The following is a 23,709-nucleotide window of genomic DNA, read 5'->3' as shown; positions in this document are numbered from 1 at the left end:
TTTAAGGACTTCTTTTTTTGCAAAGTCCTTCCACAATATGTTCATGTGTCTGTGAGCTCACATTTGTCCAAACATTTTTCTGATCTATTTTTAAATAGCTCGCTATTTTAGAATCCCTTCAGAAACATTTTTCTCCCTTAGACTCCACCTTTACAGCTGTGTTTTAAGTGCTATACTCCAGTGCATTTTTGTCCGAGGTGAAAAAACCATGCACATTTCATCCTAAAGAAAGGAGAGCTAGAGAGGTGAGCGCTATACCCCACCTCTGCTGTGTTGCCTTCTCATCCCGTAATGTGCATATTCTGTGGAGCTGCTTTCTGAGACAAGATAGCATTTAAAAAGAGGAGTCCTATGAGAAGGATCTGCAAAACTTGACATTTTAATTTATTTTTGTAATGAACGTACAAAAATCAAATATTGAATTGGTGAGCACACCATGGAACACTAGAAGGCACAGGAAATCAAAATTAGAGGATGTGAAGGTCAGAACACGTTTTATAACTTTTTCCCTGTTGTGTCTGTGGGGCCTATTTAAATTGTGTGCCCTTTGGTGAATTGATCATTTGGTGGGGACTTTTTTTTTTCTTACTTATTTGTACTGTGAGACTTGTTTTGGCTACAGCTTGTTTAGCTGTTTATTGCATGATATTTTGTTTGGACTGAAGGGATGGCTCAGTGTTTTAAGTGCACTTTCTGTTCTTCCAAATGCCTTGAGTTTAGTTTTGAGCATCCAAATCAGCACTCTGAGAACTGGCTATACCTCCGGATTCAAAGGGATCCAATGCTTCTGTTATACTAGGGCATTTACCCTCATGGGTACACACACACACACACACACACACACACACACAGAGAGAGAGAGAGAGAGAGAGAGAGAGAGAGAGAGAGAGAGAGAGAGAGAGAGAGAGAGACATAGACATAGACATAGACATAGACATAGACATAGACACAGCAAGAGACATAGAGACAAGGCTGAGAGGGAAAGAGAGAAGGCAGGAGAGGGAAGACAGGGAGAAAGAGATGGAGGGGAGGGAGACATACAGGGAGAGGGAGAGAGGTTGAAAGAATCAATTTTAAATAGTGAGAGCTTTTGTTTGTCTCAAAACTGTTGCTGACTTCACCTTCACCAAGCTGGTAATGATAATATTTGTTACATTTTTAGGTTCAATGACCTTGGGCTGTCTTCCTCATCCTAATACAGTATTTCAAGTCGGGTGAAAAACTGCCTTTAGACAACAACACTAATATGCCCGATGCTTGTGTGTACACAATGAGTGCTATGTACATTATAGTTCGTTTCTTGCTAAGAATTTTCTAGAACAGAGTCAAGAAATGCACTATGTCTACTCTGATGAGAATGAAGTAAAGTTGTTTACCAAAGGGTTTCTATCCAGGGGGTGGTGAACTCTCCCTGAGACTCAAGTCTTCTGACTTCACCCAATACTATAATAAGAAGAAATTCTTCCTTCCCAATAAAATGACAACGGAACCTTGAGGTTGGGCCCTTGGCTAGCGTACTTCCTGAGTTAAATGGGGTGAGGTCAGAGTGTGTTCACAAAGAGGTGTGGAGTGGTGGCTACAGGGAAACCCACCATGGAAGACCAAAGAATTAGTGTTTTGTGAAGTGGATGATTTACATAATTCCAGAATTATAGTTTTCTTTCTGAATCACCATAGTCCTCACTCCAACTTTAGTCCAAAATTCCTTAACTGTCAGGTCTGAGAATATATTAAAGACGGCTGGGCTAGAGAGGTGGCTCAGTTGTTAAGAGTACTGACTGTTCTTCCAGAGTTTCTAAATTCAATTTCCAGTAACCTCATGGTGGCTCACAACCATCTCTAATGGTATCCGAAGCCTTTGTCTGGTGTGTCTACAGTGTACTCATATACAGAAAATAAATAAATAAATCATTTTTTTAAAAAAATAAGACTACTATGAAATGTGGGTTTCTTTATGAGACTTCCAGTATATTTGTTCATTTAATTAACACTTAAATATTGAGAATCTATAATAAATCAGATGTTAGTTGAGTAACTAGAGGTGAACAAAATGAGAAACAAAAGTCTGGACCTTCACAAAGGTTTTGATCATTCTTATCGATAATTGTTATAAATTAGCTTCTGCCTAAATCAATGCATTTTGATACATCAGTGGATCTTGATGGTAAATGGGTCAATACTTAATAGGAAAGATGTGTCCTATGCTCAGAGAATCTGGAACTTGGATATTATGAGAAAACCACACTAAGTAGAGTCTGAATCTGCTGCAGTAAGAAGAGAAGATCTACTTTAGAGCCATGCATAGGACATATTCCCGTGGGTCAACCAATGACTCTGGAGGAGAGAGGAGAAATGAGCCCTGTAAATATCCGGTGTAGTATTTATTTCCCTAGTGCCTGTGGGAGGCTGAGGTATCCCTGCTGACTGCAGCTGGGTTTTGTTCATGTTTCTTAGGCTTGGCGAGGTGATGTGATTTATTTAGGGTTTGGAGAGAGCCTAGCTTCAGGGTGGGTCCAGGTTTGGTCCCTAGCGCTCAGGTTTGCTTCATGGTGACTGCAGTTCAGGAGGGCAAGCTGTAGTACAGGGACAGCTTTGCAGCTTTTTTCTTCTGTGGTACCTGCTGGTGCACCATAATCCAAAGCAGGTGCCATGGCCCTGCTCCAAACTGAGGGTTAGTAGGTGCTTTAGGTACCATGAGGCAGCAACAAATGGTATAGTTAAGCCTGGTAAGAAGTGTAGTAGTCAGGTGGGTGGGGAAGGGTGTTTGAACAACAGTTTAATCAAAACAAATGGGAGAACAAGACCTTAAGAATTATACTGTTGGACGTAAATTGCCTATGAAAGCATGTTAACATTCTGGCCCGTTTCTCATTATTTAATCTACTATTTGATATTCTCCCATTTCTGCTGTTTTGGCCCCTTCAGACTTAGTTTTCTAGCATAATATAAGCCTACATTTCTTAGACAAATGAGACAATTGAAACAAGCTTAATTTAGTGGTTTCCAGCTGACTCTCCAGGATTCCTAAGCCGGTTAGGGCTGACTTTCCATCAGGGAAGGAAGCCAAAGCAAGCGCACCTGCTCTTCCGTTGAGACCAATAGGTTGCAGAGCTCAAAGGATGTCACAATTATAGTTCTGCGAATGTCTTCACGCCTCTCTCTAGCTGAATGGACTGGAGATACAGAAGTGTTTTTCTGCATTGTAGCCTTTACAGTACTGTCAATGTCCATGCAAAAAGTACATAAAACAGCTCTATAACACAGTAATGAATCATCAGTTTTACATATAGAATTTTAAATGTGGTTGTGAGTATACTACATATGCCAAAGCATGAATGTGCAGGCCAGAGGACAGTTTGATGAAACTGGTTCTCTCCTTCCACCTTGTATCTTGTAGAACTTGAACTCAGGTCATGAGATTTGACTGCATGTACCCTTACTCACTGAGCCACTTTGTGGGGCACTATTTATGGGATTTTCAAAGTAACAAATTAGTTAAGACTTTTCATGACATTATTCATTTCTAGTATGTGTCTCGTAAAAAAATAACCACAAGAAATTTTGGTATGGGCTACTGATCTTAAAAACAAGCAAGGTATTTGTTACAATAAATCGCACTTGCTTTATTATGCCATAAGCTATGTTTTCAGTTCTACAAAGATTGTGTATCGAGCCTTTTAAATTCCTATCCAAATAGGTAATACACACACACACACACACACACACACGTTAGTATGTTCCCAGAAATATGTTAGTGGATGTATACTTTTTTAAAGGTTTTATTTTATTTTACCTGCATTAGTATCTGTACACTACATGCATGCCTGGTGCCAGAGGAGACCAGTAGAGAGCTGTGGATCCCCTGGAATGGGAGCGTGGAGTACTGGTAGACCATGGTCAGCTGCCTGGTATGGATGCTGGGAAGCAGTTTAGTTCCTGTGCAAACATAAGTGCTCTTAATCACCGGGCCATCTCTTCAGCCCCAATAGTATAATTCTTAAGAAATATTTTCTGGGGACTACTGTATGCAAAATTTCCATTTAAATAATCTGCATATATTTTTTGCAAGAGGGAATGCTTTTTAGTGTGTCATGCCACAGTTTGCCCTCTTCCTGAACTCCACTTAAAAAGCTCCTTGAGGATTTCCATGTGTATTTAATAATTCACTGTGATGAAAAAAATCCTCCTACACAAAACTACTTTCTGAGCTTTAAGTCTGTTTACATTTACCTATCTGACACTGCAGAAAGGAATTCGTTGTGAATTTTGAACAAGCGTCTTAATTGTCTGACTCCCAGGTTTGCTAGTTGCTATGTTTCCTGATGAACATGAAATTAATAGTCTACTGCTGTAGAAGTGTTATATTCTCATATTATGAGCATTAGTCGTTTCCTTTGTTTTCATATTTTAATGACACACGACTTACATACATGTCCAGATCTGAGGTGCTGAAGCTAACGAGTGCTGGCAGGTGGGGACACACCAACATCCACACAGAACATACAAGACACATAGGTCTCCTTACCCCCTGACAGAGAGTAGATCTGCACAAAGGGGCCTGTTGTCTCTATCTTCTCAACTCTTCTCCTTTTAGTCTCTGTAAGAATTTAATTGTACCTTCTAAAGTACTGTGTCTGGCTTCTTTGTTTAAAATAGTTCTGAGATTCATTCACAGTGTCATCTGTCCTAGTGCATCCCCATGGATGAACATACTAATCTGGTCTCTGACTTGTCAGCACCTGTACCCTGTCCAGTTTTTCTCACCATGAATAAAACTTTGATAGAATTCATATAAATCATTTTGTAGACATACTTTTTTGTTTCTCTGGCATACATTGTTGGCCACGTTTTATGTCAGAATTATATAAAGTCTGTATCTTCTCTAGGTTCAAACTCATCATTAACACCTTTATGGCATGTCCCTATACACTCATTCATGTACCCATTGATAGTGAACATGTGCAAGATAATGCATGTATTTTCATCAGTCAGTAAGTGTGTACTTAGAACCTTAATGATGTCTCTTCCGTGAAATTCTACTTTTTAAAAATGTGAACCACATTCTTACTCTGTAGTCTAGACGGTCAAGCTCACTAAGTGGTGCAGACTGGCCTCAGCCTATATAAAGAGGTATTCTGAGTTACATAGCAGGTGAATTATGCATGGGCAGTGTAGATGGAGCCAGGCACGTTTATCTTTTCTTGCTAAGGTTCCCATTCTTTAGCTTATTTACCAAGCCCTGAAGTTGAAGTGTACAGATGTTAGGAACAGCAATGTCCCATCATCATCCCGCTGAAGGGACGACTGTTCTCTAGGAACTGCCATATCCCACACCTGCTTATTGACTTAACATCCTCTCCCCTGCTGGACCATAAAACCGTTTTCTGTGATGATGCTTGTTTTAATCATAGGGAATGTTTCTATGATCTAATCTTTCAAAAATGCTAACTGTGTCCCCAGCTTACTGATTGTGCTTGTCATCATCAGAAGGGGTATGTGATGCAGCTCTACTAAGTTCCATGGACATTATGGCAGGCAACCTTAGGAAAAACTGAGTTTTCAGGTTTTTTTTTTTTTTTCTTTTAAAAAGTCTAAGTTTCTAATGCTCTTCTAAGATGAACAGGTTCTTCCGTCTTTTTCTTCGCATTGTTCTACTTTTTAAAAAGTATGTCACATAACAAGATAAAAGTCATTGACACTTATTGCTTGTTACATAAAATATGAGGAGCTGAGCATAGATCCAGAGCCAGCACCCATACAGGAAAAATAAAAAGCCAGACAAAGAGCAGAGTGAATTAACACCTATGACTAAGAAAATTATGAAATTTTAAAACACACAGTCGATGTGAACTTGAGTTTTGCTCTTGAGTTTTCTTGTCCTGACTAAAACATATACATTTTTTCCCCAGAATAATGAGATTTCCTCCGTGCGACATAAAGCAATTAATACAGAATTCAATGAGAACAAAGCGAACCGTCTCACACTTGGTGACCTCTCTACTCTTTTACAGAACAGGCAGAAAGTGGTAGAGCAGCTATGTCTCAGATCTGCTGTCATGACAGCGGCGTGGGTAGCATTAACACAGTTGAGAAAGCTCCTTCATGAAAGACCATGATACATGATCCATGCTACAGAGATTTCTTGTGGCTTCATTTCCTCTAAGGACTCATATGTTCTAGTGTAAGGAAAGAAGGGCTCACATGTTGCCAGTCTTCCCCAAATGCCCAAATGATGCCTTAAAATCAACTGTGAGCTAATGGGTTTCAAATTCCTAAGTCCACATTCCAGCTCCTTAAATCTAGATTGAGACAAAGCAGTGTTCCACTTGAGAACTGCTTCACAGCATTCTAATGCATACCAGTCACTGGAAGCAACCAGCTTCTCTCCATCTTGCTTTTGTCTATTAGTCTTTATGTGACCTGGCTATCAGAGAGTATCATAAAAGTTGTGTTTGTCTTCCGGCGGAACCAGAGTGACAGTAGCATTTAAGAAAGAGTCAACTTTTAATAGAATTGTTGTTAAAAGAACTGTACCAAGACTTAGGTAGGTTTCTGTAGCAACTGCAAAGTGAGCTGTAACTGAGGGGCTGCTCAATAAGACAGAACGAGTCAGTAGGGGAAGAAAGACCACTGAACTCAAATGTGTGCATAAGAGTGTTTGACGAAGGCAGTGGAGTCTCTCCAGGCAGCACTTCATGTAGGATTCCTGCAGCTCTACGATCAATGTACTCAAGTTACCTAGGATGGTCTTCAGCAAACACTGTAGAACCCAGCAGTTAAAATATTTAACTATAGAATTAACTTAGTCAAGGCAAACTCTCCTCGGCCTTGGGTTTGCTTGCATAGAAGAGAAGACGGACTGCTGTCATACAGTTTTTTAATCTCCAGTGTTTTTCTATATATGTGGCTCTATAACTAGGAGGTGAACACAACATGAGCCCTAGAGCTGGTTAAAATTCCAGAAGGAACACCAAAGAGGAAGGTGAACATTAGCTAGATATACAGTAGTGGGATTGAGATCATCGCCTCTGAGCACACAGAATCACTCGACAGTGTGCAGGCATTTTAAAAGTGTGAGAAACTGGAATTTGATTTTATAAAACAAATATACTCTATATCTTACAATTCGGTGAAAAAAGAGGTCGTCTTGACTGTAGTATTAATTTTCTGCTTTTTATTTCTCTGTGGATGTAGTGAACTTCATTGTATTAAGAAATTGGGGTTCTCTAAACCTCTCCCCTATGTCCTGGGGAGTCTGGGATAGAAACTTTGAGCTGAGATTTTGGAGATTACATTGGGACAGGTATTATGCCCTGCCCTCAAGAACCTAGCAATTGGGAAAGATGTATTCTTCAAATGAAAGAAACTGCCGGCTGCCACTCAGCAGCTCTCTCTGTCCTCAGCAGGTTCCCCCACCCCCACCCCTTCTTTCTGCCCTCATGGCTTTGCCTGACTAAATGTCTACATATATGCCTTTATTCCTTTTCGAGAGCTTCACTCCTCTCATCTAGCCAGCAAACCTCTTTTATACTAGGTCTTTTGCATGGCCTGATTTCTCAGGGTCACACCTTAAGACTGGCCAAGGGTACTTCATAACAACAGGGACTCTTCAACAGCTGACGGCTTCTCTTTTTCTCTGTGTTCTTGTCAAGGTGTGTGGCCCAGGATTTCCTGCTTCTCAGAGGCCATGTTGGTTAGGAGGTTCACCACCTTGTTGCTGTAGCTTTATTCATTGTCTTAGCAAGAAACGAGCTTCATGAAGTTCACATGGAGAACAATTGCAGCTTCAGCATCAAAAGTAAAAGAGTGACCATCACTTCTGGTCTTGGAAGTCAGCTTTGTCCTTGGAGTAGTAGCCCAGAACGTTCTTTAGTGGGCCCTCCAGGATCTGCTTTACAAACGTTTTGATGCCATCGTAGGTGACAGATTTCTCCAGGAGGCATGTGAGATTAATGATGGACACATTGAGAATAAAAACAGTGAAGGGCCATCAAGTGAGCTTCAGCTTTGGGATGACCTGGCCCACAGTCTTGGCAGTGCAGGTGGGTGCAGGATGATATTCTGGGCAGCCCCATCGCTATCATGTCACAGAGTTTGAAAGGGACCATCTACAGTGTTCTGAGTGGCAGTGATGGCTTGTCTAGGGGTCTAAGCAGTTGGTCATGTAAGAAGCATGGTTGACAGTCTTGTGTTATTTGTCATACTTCTCATGGTTCATACATTCCCTTCTTCATCAGAAGAAGGGGCCAACATGATAATCCTTTTGACATCCCCTTAAATGTGCCCCTGACTTTTACTTGGTGCTGAAAACTCCAGCAGACTCTACAACATAATGTGCACCAGCATCACCCCATTTGTTATTTCTGGCATCTCTTAGAACATGGTCTTCCCATTAATGACAAGCTTCCCATTCTCAGCCCTGGCTATGCTGTGGTATTTGTCATGGGTAGAATCACACTGGAACATATAGACCCTATAGTTGAAGCCAGTGAAAGGGTCATTGATGACTATCAGACTTGAGGAGCCAAACAGCATGCCTCAAATCTATTCACTCTGATCCTCACCATTGTCGCTGACCATTGTGTTGTTGAGATGAGTTTGAAGATGAGGCTGTTTCTAAATGGGAAGGAGCAGAACATCCCTTCTTTTTAACTGTAACTGAAGCTAGTTTTTAAATTAAGACTAACTTAACTTTATGGAATCAAAATGTTATAGCAATATAATAAGGTTCAGCTTGTTCAAGTAACACTGTGACAGATCTACAAAATGGGTCTTTATAAATGCAATGCTAAGGAGTGTTTGCCTACCTAATTATCATACAGAGCTGGTGTCATTGTCAAAGGAGTTAATGAATGCAAAGTGAATTGTAGGAACTAGGGGAATGTGAATTACATTGGTCATGACTGTTACTGATGAGCAGACTAACTTGCTTGCAGGTTGTGATCATAGCAGTTGGCATGGAGCTTGGCATAGAACCGATGTCTCTAAGCATTTGTTCATCCGTTAACCAGCCGTTTGTAACAACTCTTACAGATGTCATTATCACTGGGGAATCCCGGTGGGACTTCAGAAGACGCTACTGCTTTGTATCCTGTTTTCAAGGAAACATTTTTTGAGCGTCTTCCCAATATTTAGGCTGCTGTTATTAAATAAAAATCTCCAGTGCCCATATATGACCTGCATTTTTAGAAGATTATAGAAAAGGATTAATCAGAGAGCTCAGAGATGGAAGTCTCTGGAGTTGTGGACATTTGAGTTGAGTTTTGAAAAGACCAAATTAAGAGAAGGTGACAGACAATTTGTTGGAAAGTAAGAAATGGGAAGGAGAGAAAGTGTCAAAAGAATGCTCTAAAAATGTGAAGCTGATTTACCTGGGTTGGTAAATGAGTCATGTGGGGAAGTAGGAAGAGCTGGAGAATTAGAGACATGTGAGGATGAAGTACATCAGAGCAATAGGGGATGCCTTGTCCATGATGGGAAATAATCTGGGACTGTGTGAACAGAGAAAATGTTGGAAGGAAACACTCAAGCCTTTCATTTAAGGAAAAACACATTTGGACTTTATAGCTGCAAAAACAAAAGGGCAAGCTTTTACTGGTGAGATTTCTTACGGTGGTGGGGACACTTTTAGGGAGGCAGAAAGAAGACATCAGAGCAGCACTGGGCTGAACGCCAGCTGTTTGTCACTTGAGCTGGCGATGGGATTTGGGAGAATGAACCCGATCAATGAGGTGGACTAAAGTCTCATGCAATAGCCAACTTTATTCAGAGACTCAGACAATTTACACTCTGAAGGTTAGGAGGAGTCATGTGTGTCAAGTGTAGAACCCTAAGGGCAAGACTCAAAAGGCAGAAAAGCCACACTTCACACAATTGTGTTTTCCCATAGAGACATATAAAAAAGTAACAATAGTCAGTTGTAATGAATAATCTGAACTGAACTCACTCTAATCCACCCGGCCTGGGAGGGGCACAAAAGCACGTTCCAAGAACAAGTCTGTGTTTGAAGGGACTGCTGTCATAAGACTCTTGTCTTCTTTTCATAGTCTTCTCACAGGACTCCATTCTTGGCCTGTGTTTTGACAATGAGTGTCTTAATGAAGTGCCCTGAAGAACTGAGGAGTTTTATGAAAGGGTCAGAGGGGGATGGCTAAGAACAGTTATATCCTTCTTGGATTCTTTGAGATCATTTCTTCCTTCCCTTTTTTCCCTCCAAATGCTCCATGTAGCCCTCCTTGATCTCTTTTAAATTCATGGCCTTTTCCCCTCATCATATACATGCCTATTTGTATATACGTACATACACCTAAGCATATGAATGCAAACTTCTCAGTCTGTAAAATGTTTGCTTGCATTTTGTTTTCAGGGTAACACAATGGCGGGAAGACTATTTCTCCCACCCTTGCCCTCGACATTCCTTAGATGCCTCTGGTTCTTTGTGCGGAGTTGAGACCTCTTGCTCTTTCCCCTCTCCATGCTGCCTTGTCTGTTTTCTTTGCTGAGCTCTGGCTTAGGCAGTCACATTAATGAAACTGTATGGGCGAAGCTTCTTACATTCTGAGAGGGCACAATTTGATAGAAAACTCAACGATCCTATGGTTCTTACCTCTTGGCGCCCTTCTATTTTAATTGATCATGCTTTTCTCCTAGTCATGTTCTAGATAGATACTGATTGGTTCCCTGAGAGATGTGGGGTAACCTCTGTTGACATGATGGTCCTGCTACATCAAGGAAGAGCAGAAAGTTTGCAGGCTGTGCCTCTGTCCCACTGAGTGTGAGAAACCTTGTTTCCTAGGCATTTGATCATCCTTAGGAATGAAAATGAATATTTCCAAAATGACTCGTTACAACTTCATCAGCCCAGATGAAAGGGATGACAAAAATATTGCAATATTTATTTGCTTTTCTTCTAAGCACAAAAACACAAGACAAAAAGCAATTATCCTCAAGTATTAGAGTTGCTACTAAAGTGTCAAATTGAATTGTTTGGTCCTTTTATCATATTTCAGGTAAAAGAAGCATTATGGTCTCTTGACATATTAAATTATCATTTATTTACAACAAATGAATAGTTTCTATTTCTTTCAAGGAACTTATGCATTTACACAGAGTACACAGTACAACACATATTCTTATTGGATGGGCTCCATTAACTCTTTAGTTCTCAAGGCAGGTGAAGCTGTTGGAAAAATCACTTATTAATTGAAAGTAAATGACTGAAATATTTTACAATATTGCCTTTGTAAATTTCATTTTCTCAGCTCGCTTTAACTATTTAAAAATCTCCAGCAACCCCACCAAGGAACCATTGTGGGCTCTCCCAGTAGCTGTTTATTAGTTTTTCTCCAAGATGAGAAAATAAATGCCTGCTAGAGAAAAGGCTTAGACCTATAGGCCTACCCTAACATTGTTATCCAAAAAGCAGAAACGTTGTGAAGTAGCTCCAGAGATGTTCCTTACTGCTACCCATTTGTTGTTGTTTTTACTGCCAAACAACATCGTTTGCATTTAGACTATTGCAAACCATTGTATAAGAGCTGCCTTGTGCTCTTGCAAAACATTCAGACATGGCAAGAAGTGTCTACTAAACGTTAGTTGCTGTAACTTGAAATGCTCAGTTATTGCTGTTAGTCTTGGAATGTAGCTCAATTGGGAGTATACTAGCCTATCATGGCCAAGGCACTAGGTTCAGTCCATGCTGTCCAAAGCAAGTGCAGTTGTGTGCATGTAAATATAATTTTTGCTATATGATTGGAAGTTTAACTCCTAGTGAGCCTGAGACCAGCCTAGGCTCAGTTGTCAAAACAACCAACAACCAACCAACAACGAACCAGTCAACCAACCAACCAAACAAAAATCTGGCCCCTAAAACATCAAACAAGCAAGCAAACACACACACACACACACACACACACACACACACACACACACACACACACACAAAACAAACACAAAAACAAAACTCCTAATAAATTTAGTGACAATTCCTAAAACATAATTGACAATGAAACCATGTCACAGGTCTCACATGGTTTTAAACAATTGTTTTAGAAAGAAGTTGTGGCATTTCACAAGCCAATTTGTAACTTGAATATCAGTCTTTTTTTTTTTTTTAATGCACAAAACACCAACATGTCTGATTAGATTATTTGGCTGAAGAGCTAAGAGTTGCACCCTACGGCTCACTGGAAACCCTCAAGAATGACGGTAGTAGTATTAACTTTTTCTGATTATGCTCTTAGTCAGTTTTCAAGACTAAATTCATCTCAGGTTGCTGGGTTTTCTTTTCAAATAAGAAGTACAGCTTTTTTTGAGAGTGTTGGTGTTTCTTTTTGATGTATTGGTACTTCTGAGAAAGCTGTGTCTCCTGTCTCTTGTTTTCAACTCAGTGGTGGTCCCGTACGAGGGATAGGCCATCGGTATAGACCATTTACTCTCATTTGGGACTACAAGGCAAATCAGTTGTCTGTGAATGGTGTTAGAACTCTGTACAGATGGAGTTAAACTACTAATGGCTGTCAACATTTTATTTTTCTCAAAGGTAGCTGCTGTTAGTCCTAAGACTGTTGATTTTATACCTGTTTGCTTTCCTTTATTTAAAAAAAAAAGGGAAAAAATCTATGTGGCTTTCTTTGAGAACAGATTTAATGGGACTATAGGCATGACAGGCTGTGGGTCCCATACCCAGTGTTTCAGAGGAAAATAAATGGGCGGGCCTTTGGTTTTATGCAACTGGAGTCCTAGGTATTCAAACAGGAGCATCATCTATGGCTTCCGTAAGCGTACAGAATATCCAGTCATCTGGTACAGTGTTTTCCCAATTGCCAGAGAAAATTAGATGTCCTTGTAGTTTTTCTGCAGTATTTTTCTAAAAAGATAATAGATTGTGACTTATTTTTTCTTGACAAAAGATACATGCAGACAAACAAAAACATCAACAAGCTCCTTCTGTCTCTAAAAGACTAATAAGCCTCCTAATATGGCTCCAGGTAGACTTGCCTCAATAGCTCCAACGGGTTCTTGAGGAAGAAGTAGCCAATGTCAGTACACTGTTGAACATGGTTACACAGTCATTCACAGGGAGAAAGCTAGTTATAGGGAAACGTGGTCTAGAGGGTACAAGTTATTTTTAAGTCAAACAAAGGGGGAAATGGCTTAATCCTTCCTGCTTTCCAGAGATGGGAGGGGTGTAACTGGAAGAAGAGGTGTGAGCCTGTAACTATCTTCTCAGGCCTCTGGAACAGGCCATCAAACATGTTTTAAGTGAGGTTCTTCCTCTAGGAGACGAGGGTAATGAAGGCTAATGGGGAGATCATTATGTTCTCAAAGGCCTTTCTGAACTGAATCTCACCAAGTGCAGAAGGAGCTGGAGATGGCAGCTGGAATCCAACCCAAGGGTAATATTTGGGAAAATGATTACCTGGTTTTGTCATGAGGTTCCTGTCCACCATGCCAGCAACAAGGCTTCCTCTTCAAGTCTTTTCTCACTTTCTTTATCTGGCCCAGTACTTAGCTTTCTCTGTTCCTTCTCCATTTTCTGCCTTGAATTTCTTCCTTTCCTGTGATACCTCATCTAGACATGTGTCTTAAAAGTTTAAACACACACACACACACACACACACACACACACACACACACACACACACCTCCCTTCTTTAAGCTTTTCTTTCTGAGTGCAGATTTTCCACAATTTATCAACTTTTGCTATTTTCATTATATCATTTTTTTTATGAACGCACTGGTATTACATTGGCACGCCATCCTTCTCTGTTCTCAGCTCCAAACCTGACTTGGGGCCTGGTCCTACTGGATGCTTCCCTCTGCTCAATTGACTCTAATGACTTTGCACTCGAGAGAAAAAGTAAATGAGAGGACTGTGGTGTAGACTGCAACATCTGATAACATTTGTCCAGGACGATAATATTTCAGGAATGGCGAGTGGAGAAATAAATTGATTTTGGAAAAATAATAAATTGGATAAAATAATCGATTGGATACAAATAGGCTTACCATTTAAGAGACCCTGATGCTCTTTTATTGAACCAGATTTCAGTTTTCAGCACACAGCTTCTGGGATCTGATGCCTTCTTCTCAACTCTGCAGGTACACCTGCTTTCAAGCATGCACACCAGAGCAGACGCACACGCACATACACAAGTGCACATATGCATGTACACATACAGATGCACAGGCACATGCCCACGTGCTCACAGACACACACACTTAGGCACGAATGAAATATATCTTTTAAAAAAGAAGTTAATTGAAAATGGTGCAGAGAGCCTTGGAACAGCCCCAGGATTTTGCAGAATCAAACACGGTAGATTTGTGATGCCTGTTAAGTCAGGGAGCAGAACAGAGACTTTGCTTCTTGAAATTTTCTTCTTCCGACTATCTTTGAAAACAGGTTTTACTCTTCCGAAGTATTCAATATTATATTAATCTCAGTAGTGAATCACCTCTCCTACAGGAGCCTTTGGTCTAGTTTCCTGAATATCAATTTCTTGGCCTCGGCAGGACAAGGCCAGCACCGTAAGCGTTCATTGTGAAAGATGACCAGCTGTTTTCTTCTTTCTGGTGGCAAAAAAATCAGCCTTACCTGTCTTTGTGCCTGTCTTAAAATAAAAATCCTCCTGATGTGGCTTTTGAGAGGTCCCAAAATTCACACTGGTAGCAGAAGGGGCCCCGATGGTTTGTGCTTAGTACATCTGGCTTTTCAAAGCCCAGCATTTACATTCTCTTCCTGGTGGAGAATTTTCTCAGCTCCATCTCTTATGGGTAAAAGTCACATTCACTTGTTTGAGGTGGAATTGACATCATTATGCAAATCTTAATATAAAATGAGGTTTATGACATATTTTTTTGAAGCTTTTCCTCTCAGAACTTGTGAATGGAAATGAGATAATTTCTGAAGACTCCTTTGTAAAGAGTATTTGAAGTGACTTTTATCAATGGCACTCTTTTTTAAAGTTACTGAACTTTTATATTTTGACACCTTTTTGTGTACATCTTTAAGTCAGATATGCGTTGCATATTACATTTTACAGTGCTCTGATTGCATTAAGGCCACTCTTTATTTCTACTTCACCTAATAACCTTTCACTGTCAACACTTAAGAGCGTTTACCTATATCCAATATATTACTGGTACCGAAGGAGCTTTGAAATCATTGCATAGCTTTTTAGAAAACCCTTAGCATCAAAGGGCTGCATGCTTACAAGGCAGGGGAGTGACTTGACCCAGATCCCAGTGTTCATAAAGTATCAATACTTGCCATTTATCTTCACTTTAAAGCTGTTGCTCATTTGTTCATTTGTACGTGCAGAAGTGGGAATATGGATGTCATTTGCCTTACAAGCATTTGTGGGCAACAATTCTCTTCGACTACTGGGGTCCTTCAGGTCTTGAGGCGTGGCAGAGAGTGTCTGTACCCTGTGATCATCTCCCCAGGTCTAGAAGTATAATTTTACTTCTCGGGTATTTAGTTCTTTTCCTATCGAGTAGGACCTCTATGCACCCTTGCATAGGAAGATGAAATACATACAGTTCTGTATCTCATTGATGTTAAATATGAAGTTCGGCTCCTGTGTAAAAAAAACCAGAAGACACGGAATTCATTCTTTTCTTCACTAAAAGATATTTTCTTACATGCAATCTTAAGGTGTCATTTTTTAAAAATGTTTTTGTATAAATACTAAAGCTGTAAAAGAGCTTTTGTTTCTCCTTGTGGTCTGAAGTTGGTACCATGGTTGACATGCAAGCATGAAGACCTGACGTCAGCCTCCTGAATCCACATTAAAAAAATAAAATAAAAAGAAAGCTGGACATGACAGTTTGAGCCTACAGTCCCAGTGCCGAGGGCTAGGAGATAGCAAGTCCAGTGCAACTGAGTATCACCGAGACACTGCCTCAAAAGCAAGAGTAGAGACTGCAGAAGACAGATGATACTAACCACTTGACTCTATACCCTACTCTACCACACACTTACAGAGAGGGGAGGGATGGAGAGAGAGAGAGAGAGAGAGAGAGAGAGAGAGAGAGAGAGAGAGAGAGAGAGAGAGAGAGAGAGAGGAGAGAAACACAGGGGAGGCTTCCATTCACAAAATCATTGATTAAAAAATACACCTTTTTGGGATGGAGAACCACAAAACAGTGTGGTACTAATTCCAGTCATCATGCTGTTCACTATAAATTATATCTTGAAAGTGTTTTACAGAAATGTGCCGTGATTTCAAAAAAACATGTTATCTATTGAGTGTTCTGAATCATGCCTTTTACCATGTTAAGTTACTTACATAAGTCTGCAGACTATAGCTTTTCATTTTTACCAAATATGTAGTAGTTGATTGGTGTATATCAGAAAAATTCTAGGCTCTTATTATGGATTAATGAACCAAATAGACTAAGATCTCTACTCTTGAGCAACTCTTATTTTAAGCAGTGGGAGACATGAGGCATGAATTCTGTAGAGTTAGGCAATATAGCAAATGCTTGAGAATGTGGGAGCTTGCTCCCTGGAGAACACTGTAGAGGTGAGAAGACTTCGTGGGGTGAGAGACCTCAAAGACCAACATTTGAATGAAGTCATGTTAGGGTAAGAAGTTTAGTCAGACAAGTTAGGGAGCTAGTACTCAAGAGAGAAGTAAAGGCTTCACCACAGACACTCAAATGAACATTGGAGTCAAGGCCACATGGGAAGTAGCATGAGAGGGTGAGCTCCCAGAGTTATGAGATGCTGGAGGAGGACTTCCGAAAGACTCTGCATTTTGTCATGAAAAGGCTGGAGGGAAGCCACTGTAGAATTGTGGATAGTGGTGTCTTATCTGATATATTTTTTGTAAGATTGACTATGCTGAGGGTAAACTCAAAGACCAGATCAAGTGTAAAGACTGAGAAATCCACCAGAAATTCATGGTTAGAGTCCATGAGATGGCTCCACATGGAAAGGTACTTGCTTCCAAGCCTGATGACCTAAGTTAGATGTTCAGGATTCACTCACATAATAGGTGGAGAGAACCTACTCCAGCAAGGTTTCCTATGATCTTCGGATGAACACCATGTGCTCAGAACAAAACTAAAACAATTTCTGTAGAGGGGGAATGAGACACAGTCTCAGAAGAGACTGTAAACCTGTTTTGAAAATGTAGTCAGTATGGTTGACTGGATACAGGATGTGGGGAAAAGAAGAGCCAACTTCAGTACTTAGACCTAACAGCTAGCAACAGATTTTTACCTTTCACAGAGATAGAGATGGCCACTGGGGAATCAGGTTTGGAGGAATGAAGGTTCATTGACGAGATGCCGCTGTTTAGTAGTTTGTAAGGTATTCAGTGATCGAGAGGCAGTCACATGTATGACTGGGGTTAAGATGGAGCGCTGGCCTGGAGATAGGAAATTTGCATATATCTTAAGTACTTAATGGTAAAAGACATGATTGAGAACAACTTGAATTATTCTGAGGGTGAGAAGGAAATCAATCCAGTAAAAGTGTCTCTCATGTTGGTTTTTGCTGGCCAGCAAATCAGAAGACTCTGTGTTTGAAGTCTTTCTTTTTCTCATCCTTAGGTTAGTTTAGCTATTCTTATGTCTTTAAGGCGAATATGGGTAACACCTTAGAAGCTTTAAGCTTGATATTTTTCTCCTATGCTGTTGAACTGCAGTTGTCTTCATTACTGATGGGAAGTCCATGAGACTGAAAACAACTATATGTCAACCACTATAGTCTATTAGCAACTGAGTAGTTGCCCCAAGTTAGCTGTGAAACATCAAACAAGTTTAAATTTGGATAAAGTTTTATGAAGTAGTGAGGGTCTTTTTATGTAGAAGAGGGGAGTGATTGCTAACCTCCACATGGAAAGTCTCAAAGAAGAGGAAGGGAATGATAAATAGAGAAGAGGAAAAGAGGGGAAAGGGAGAGACAGAGATTATGTAAATTGTGTTTCTTGAAGGCATTCAGAATTTTTAATTCACATATGCTAGTATCTGGAAGCACATTCACTTCCTGTTTGGAGAGATGAAAGCATTTCTATAGTCTCATCCGCAGCCTTGTGGCAATGTGAATTTCCCTCCCCAGAGTACGTGCATGGAGCAGCAGTGGTTGAGTGGGCAGTTGGCAGCCATTCACTGAATTGATTGCAAGCATTCTATAACTCCGCAGAGCCAAGGGCGCGGTCAGGAGGAGCATTCCCCTGAGGTAGCTTCAGAATGCCTTATTTGCATAGGTCTTCTGTGATGCTTGAGAGATAAGAGAATGCTTACATGCAAGTACAAGACTATTAGAGCCGAGATGCGATTTTTCATCCAGTAATTGAAGACATCACAAAGAATTAGAGGTCGAAGGACTTGAACTCTTGCTCAGACTGTAAAGGTCCTTGGATGTGAACATCATGCAGGATTTGTGCTCTCTTAGTACAGTGGAAGTGAATTCTGGAGAGACTGTTAGAACACCGAAATACCATCGTGCTTCTTAAAGGATGCAGGGATCTCATCATTATAATGTATCTAATGGGTAGGGAATAATGTGAATTTCTTGAGCAAAACAAATTCCATACCTTAGAACTGTCAACTATATTAAGATTGTAACTCTACAAACATTCATTTCAATTATAATTGTAAGCAAACGTTAATCTGTGTAGGCTAACAAAAATCCCTGAGAATATTATATATCTAGTGCAACTTCTTCCGAGTATAGAGCAGTTTTTATTTTGGTCTGGGTAGCCCACCAGAGATGATCACTCAAGCACAGTTTATTCAAAGTTTTCATTGCAGTTAGCTGGGATTCTATCCAAGTATTTGGGAAGTAGGTATAGCCATGGTGTCTAGAGCCCAGGGTTTGTGGAGGGAAGAACTGCAGCTGGCATCTCTGGCAGTTGCTGTAGACTTTGCAGAAGTAAGCAGTTTAACAGAAGCTAGGGTAAGGGGTTAGCTGGAGGGAGTTTCTACATAAACAGAGAGTTTAACAGAAGCTAAGGTAAGCTAGGTAGAATATCCTAATATTGGGTTCCTAGAATGGTTTGATGATTTTTCCATGGTATTAACCATCAGGGAGGTCAAATTCTAGTTAAACTTAAAATAGCCTCAGCAAGAATACAAGAGGAAAAAGCCTCTGTGCTCTCTTGCCCGGGCATACATTTTGTTTTTAGAAGATTTTTTTTTATCTGAAATAATTCAGATTAGAAAATATAGGAATATATGTTATCATGACTAAGAATCCCTTTAAACTGGATGAATAATGACTAATCTAAAGCTCATTTTTTCTTCCCTCAAAACTCAGATATTATAGCAATCTATACCCATTGAAGGGACATATGTCCTAGGATAATGGTCAGCATGGAGAATGTGGTGTTAACTTTTTTTTTTTTTTTTTTTTTTTTTTTTTTTTTTAGAATTATGTCTAAATCAAACGTGTTTAGTTATTAAGGGCTTTAATATTTGCCACTTAGGAAGTTGATATATTAGGGTAACTGACAGGTCTGAGGCCTGGGTTACAGAATGAGTTCAAGACTAGCTTGGGCAAATTAGTGAAAAGCTGGGCTGGGGATACAACAATAGTGGAATCTTTGCCTAAATTCAATCTCCAATATCAAACATAAACAAGGAAATCATTTAAAAGGTATATATCTATTTTAAAATTAATTCTAAGTGCACTATATTTGAAGAGCACTTTGTTTATTTCTTATGATTTAAGATTCACAGTTCAGAAATTTAGAACAAGGAGGAGTTGGTTTTTGTTTTTTGTTTTCTGTTGGTAAGTTTGTATAGAAAGTGCAAATGGAAGAAATATTTTAATATGGCAATTGGTATGTTTTGGAAACCAAACCACAGTGTCTTCAATAGATAACGACTTACCTCCAAAGACATGGTTTTCAGTAACGAAAGAATAAAATGACCTATTTGCAATTCTTAGAAGATAGGCATTTCAAAGAATAAGAAAATTTTTATTTGGTAGATGTATTTCCAAACTTTGTACAACTACTTGATCCTTAAGAGAGAAAAAGCAGAATTCTGATTCTCAAATTCTTGAAAAGTTTTCCAGCTCAGTGGTATTTTCAGAAGTCAGCCTATGTAGATCAAACAGGCTGTGTGTGCTATTTTGGGCTGAGTGAGAATTGACAACGATTTTTCCCCCAGTGCTCTGAAATTTAAGTTACTGGGCATTACACCTTGTGAAAGTGAGATTGAAGTCTCAAGCCTGAGAAATCCTCATGGGTGGCTTCGAACAGCTGCCTCCCTGCAAGTCTTCTTAGTACGGATATGTGAATAGCTTCTTTATGACACTTTAAAGTAACATTGCTCTCATCTCCTCAGCATCAGCAACACCAGATTTAGCCTTTATCTCAGGAGGAAGGCATGGAGAGTTTGTAATGGCTCCTTCTCCTCTCCTATCCTGTTTGTAGCGTGGTTTCCGAGTGCACTTGCCGGTGGAATGAACAGTGTGTGTCTGTGTATACACATTTATGTGTCTGTGTCTGTGTCTACCTGTATGGTTTCTTTCAGAAGTGGAGAATTTTGCCACGCAGCTTTTCCTCTGACAAAACAGTTTATTACCATTGCTTCCTTAGAGATCTTCTGGAATAACATAATTGGCTTTAATTTTGAGCAATGTAGCCAAATCTCCAAGAAAGCTCTTAAGAGCCAGGCTCATGCTTACAGGCCCTAGGTCCTCAGGGCATTTATGACTAGCAAGTCTCACATGTCCAGCCTCTGTATTCTAACCAAGCCTCTCCATTTAGAACTATATTTGCCTTAAATCTCTGAGAACTATTTGAGTCATTCAGGTAGAGTCAAATGGAAGCATTTTCTGATTTTAGCCAGTGGATATCTTTGGTACTCTAAGCCCCATTAAAAGGATACTAAGAATTTCAACCCTTGTTGGAGCTCTGATACTTTGTTTTCTGCATTTACTCTATCCTGGAGGGCTTAAAAGGAAGAGGTTTTTAAGAATTATCGCACATGTAAACATACACACTTCCCAAGTGACCCTGTCCTTTATCTCTTTCTTCTCCTCTGCTTGAAGAGAATTTGTAATATGGAATTTCAATATTATCTAGAGGCCTCTCAGATCTCTTTCAGCATAAGCAGGAAGACCTGTGTGGTAGTTAATGATGGGCAATAAGAGTCCATATCTTTTGGTGAGACAGCCAAAGCTACAGAAAAAAGTCTGCTTGATGTTTAACCCATCAACACAGCAGCTGTTCCTATATGTAAGCTTTCAGATGTCTTGACATGGCGAGGCCAGGGCTTTTAATAGCTTTTCTGCTATGGGAAAAGCTGCTGACAATCATTTTGCTGACGTTAAAAGGAAAATCAAATTTTGAGGCCAGCATAGGACTCATATGGGTGTAGTTGAGCCTGTGGAAACCCAAGGCAAAGAATTTCAACGTCCAGGGCCTTTACAGGCCCAAGGTCAATGGGCTCGTCAAGACTTACCTTTAGATTGTGTTTTCAGTAAGGTGTATAATTTCCAGATATGCGCTACCCTTTTATAATTAATAGTGCATTGTGCTGTCTATCATGCGCCCCAGGTGTGTTGTCAGGGACATGGCGAAGCCTGATGCCTGCAAAACACCAAGGAATGCTGAAAGCCAGCCCCAGCAACCACCACTGTAAGTATGGCATTGGTTTTATTGACTGAAAACTGTCACCTCATAGCCACTTGGTTACAGATTGATTAATCACTTTGCATGTGGGAGCAGATACACTAGTGTCTCTATTGTATGCGTAATGAAAAGGATGCTCATAGTCAGATAAGATTATCTGTAAGCAGGGGCTCTGGAGTAAGTGTCTGTTAAGTCATGTTTCTACTATTCTATTGCAGAAGGCAGGCTAGAAGACAAGGGGATGTTTTACAGCATCATAAACTGAGTTTTGTTTTCAGTTACTATTATAACCATTGGTTTGGGAATACATAAGACCTGGATTCTTAGATTCTCAGAAGTGAGGGACCAATGATCATTGTACAGATGGGGTATCAGACAGCGTCTGGAGGAAATGGACAGGTAGTCTGTCTCCTAACCCTCATATTGTAATGTTTAAAGGCAATGAACTATCTTAAGAGATTGTTTCATATTTTTTACATGAACTTGGATTTTCTACCTGGTTTTCTGTTTATTTTTGCATTCTTCAGTGTGGGTAAAAAGCTAATTAAATGTGACCAACCAAAGGGTAACATCAAAGGTGGGAGAAGACACCAAATACATAAACTTTTAGTTTCCCATGTGGCATTTGTGGAGATTAAATAATGTTAGAATTCTGCACCCCACACATGATGCAGTCAGTTTTCAGAATATAAGAGTTATCCTAGTCAGAAAAGATGAAATTTCTCTTAAAATGCATAATCAGCAGCAACTTCCTTAGCAGAACCATTACTGTGAATCACTCACTACTGGGAAATGTCTCTTTCCAAAGTTTACAGGAAAAACCTTTGAAGAAATCTGTCTTTAGATGAGTCTTCTTAGCGTCTCTTCAGCTATCTGAGAAATGTTTTTATGCAAAGCCAGAACTATGCATTAGAGCAGTAAAGAAAAAGCTCTAAGGAGAAAATTAAATTTTTCTGACTAGCCAATTTCTGTGGCAAGTTTTTATTAGCAATGAGCAAAGTTAAACAAAAATTTAAGAGAATTAATGTTTTCTTAGGGTAATATAAATCTTTTATGAGCATGCATAAGCTACAGAATTTTAAACCTCTTTATAACTTACCTAATCAAAATCCACATTTAAAATTAGATTTTGTGTTTTTGATGTTATCTCTACTTGATGCTTTTTCCTAAGGTTTGGCCATGGAAATACTTATGTTTAGCATGTTATATACAAGAACAAAGAGTTGTAAATATTGTAAGCCTAAATATATAACATTTTATGCCAAAATTTAGGATGTTTAGTGGGTGTGTTAAAGATTTGATCTCAATAATAGACTTGAATAACAATTTCTTCATAATCATTATTTTCTAAGGAACAAGTTTGATTTGACTATAGTAAAAATAATTTATAATTACTTTGATGAATGTTCATAAAAACCATAAGTGGTTATACCACATACTTCCCTTTATGTATTACTATTTATGTATATTACATAATATTTTATTTCATATGTTGATATGGGAATCTCACTGTTTTTCAGGCTTGTCTAATAATTCTAGCCTTAAGCTATCCTCCTGTCTCAGCTTCCCCAGTAGGGGGACAGGCATGTGTTACCATGTATGGACTTTTTTAAAAAAATAAATCCTCTTATTGTACAGAACATTTGCTTATGATGAAATTAATTTTGATAATTCCCAGAAAGCTTCTCATCTACTCTAAGTAGCCCATGTCTTGAAATCAACATTTATTTATAATATTGCACCCTTCCCTACTGGAGTAGCTTTATTTTATTTTATGTGTGTAACTTTCAGTGGCCATGTTCCTGAACTTACATGTGTGTTCAGTTGTGTACAGATATTTTAAGTGTGTAAATGTAAAGGTCAGAATTTGATGTCAGGTGTTTTTCACTAGTGCTCTCTCCCTTATCTTTTTGTCTCTTTGTGGTGTGTGTGTGTGTGTGTGTGTGTGTGTGTGTGTGTGTGTGTGTACAAAGTTGGCAAGCCAGTAAGTATATCTTGGTCATCTTCCTGTCTCTATGCTTTAGTGCTGGAGTTAACATGGTGGCCATGACAGGCATTTTTCTGTGTGTGCTGGGGATCTGGATTCAGGCTTTCATGCTTGTTCAACAGG

At 39.5% G+C, this 23,709-nt stretch overlaps 1 protein-coding gene across 3 annotated transcripts in view; it reads left to right on the top strand.

Annotated features, from left to right (window-relative positions):
* LOC308421225 (regulating synaptic membrane exocytosis protein 1-like) overlaps positions 1 to 23,709 on the top strand; it is a gene marked incomplete at both ends in the record, with an annotated part of 203,517 nt that overhangs the window by 58,442 nt on the left and 121,366 nt on the right. For 2 of the 3 annotated variants that reach the window (XM_080917516.1, XM_080917515.1), the window contains one exon: positions 21,525 to 21,605. The exons of the other annotated variant lie outside the window; for it this stretch is intronic. In XM_080917516.1, the coding sequence (XP_080773642.1) occupies positions 21,525 to 21,605 (81 nt within the window). The remainder of the gene's footprint in view (positions 1 to 21,524; positions 21,606 to 23,709) is intronic. 3 annotated transcript variants of the gene reach the window in all.

The sequence above is a fragment of the Micromys minutus genome (genome assembly GCF_963924665.1).
Source record: "Micromys minutus genome assembly, chromosome: 5".
Lineage (NCBI taxonomy): Eukaryota > Metazoa > Chordata > Mammalia > Rodentia > Muridae > Micromys > Micromys minutus.
This window is presented reverse-complemented; position numbering and strand designations above follow the sequence as displayed.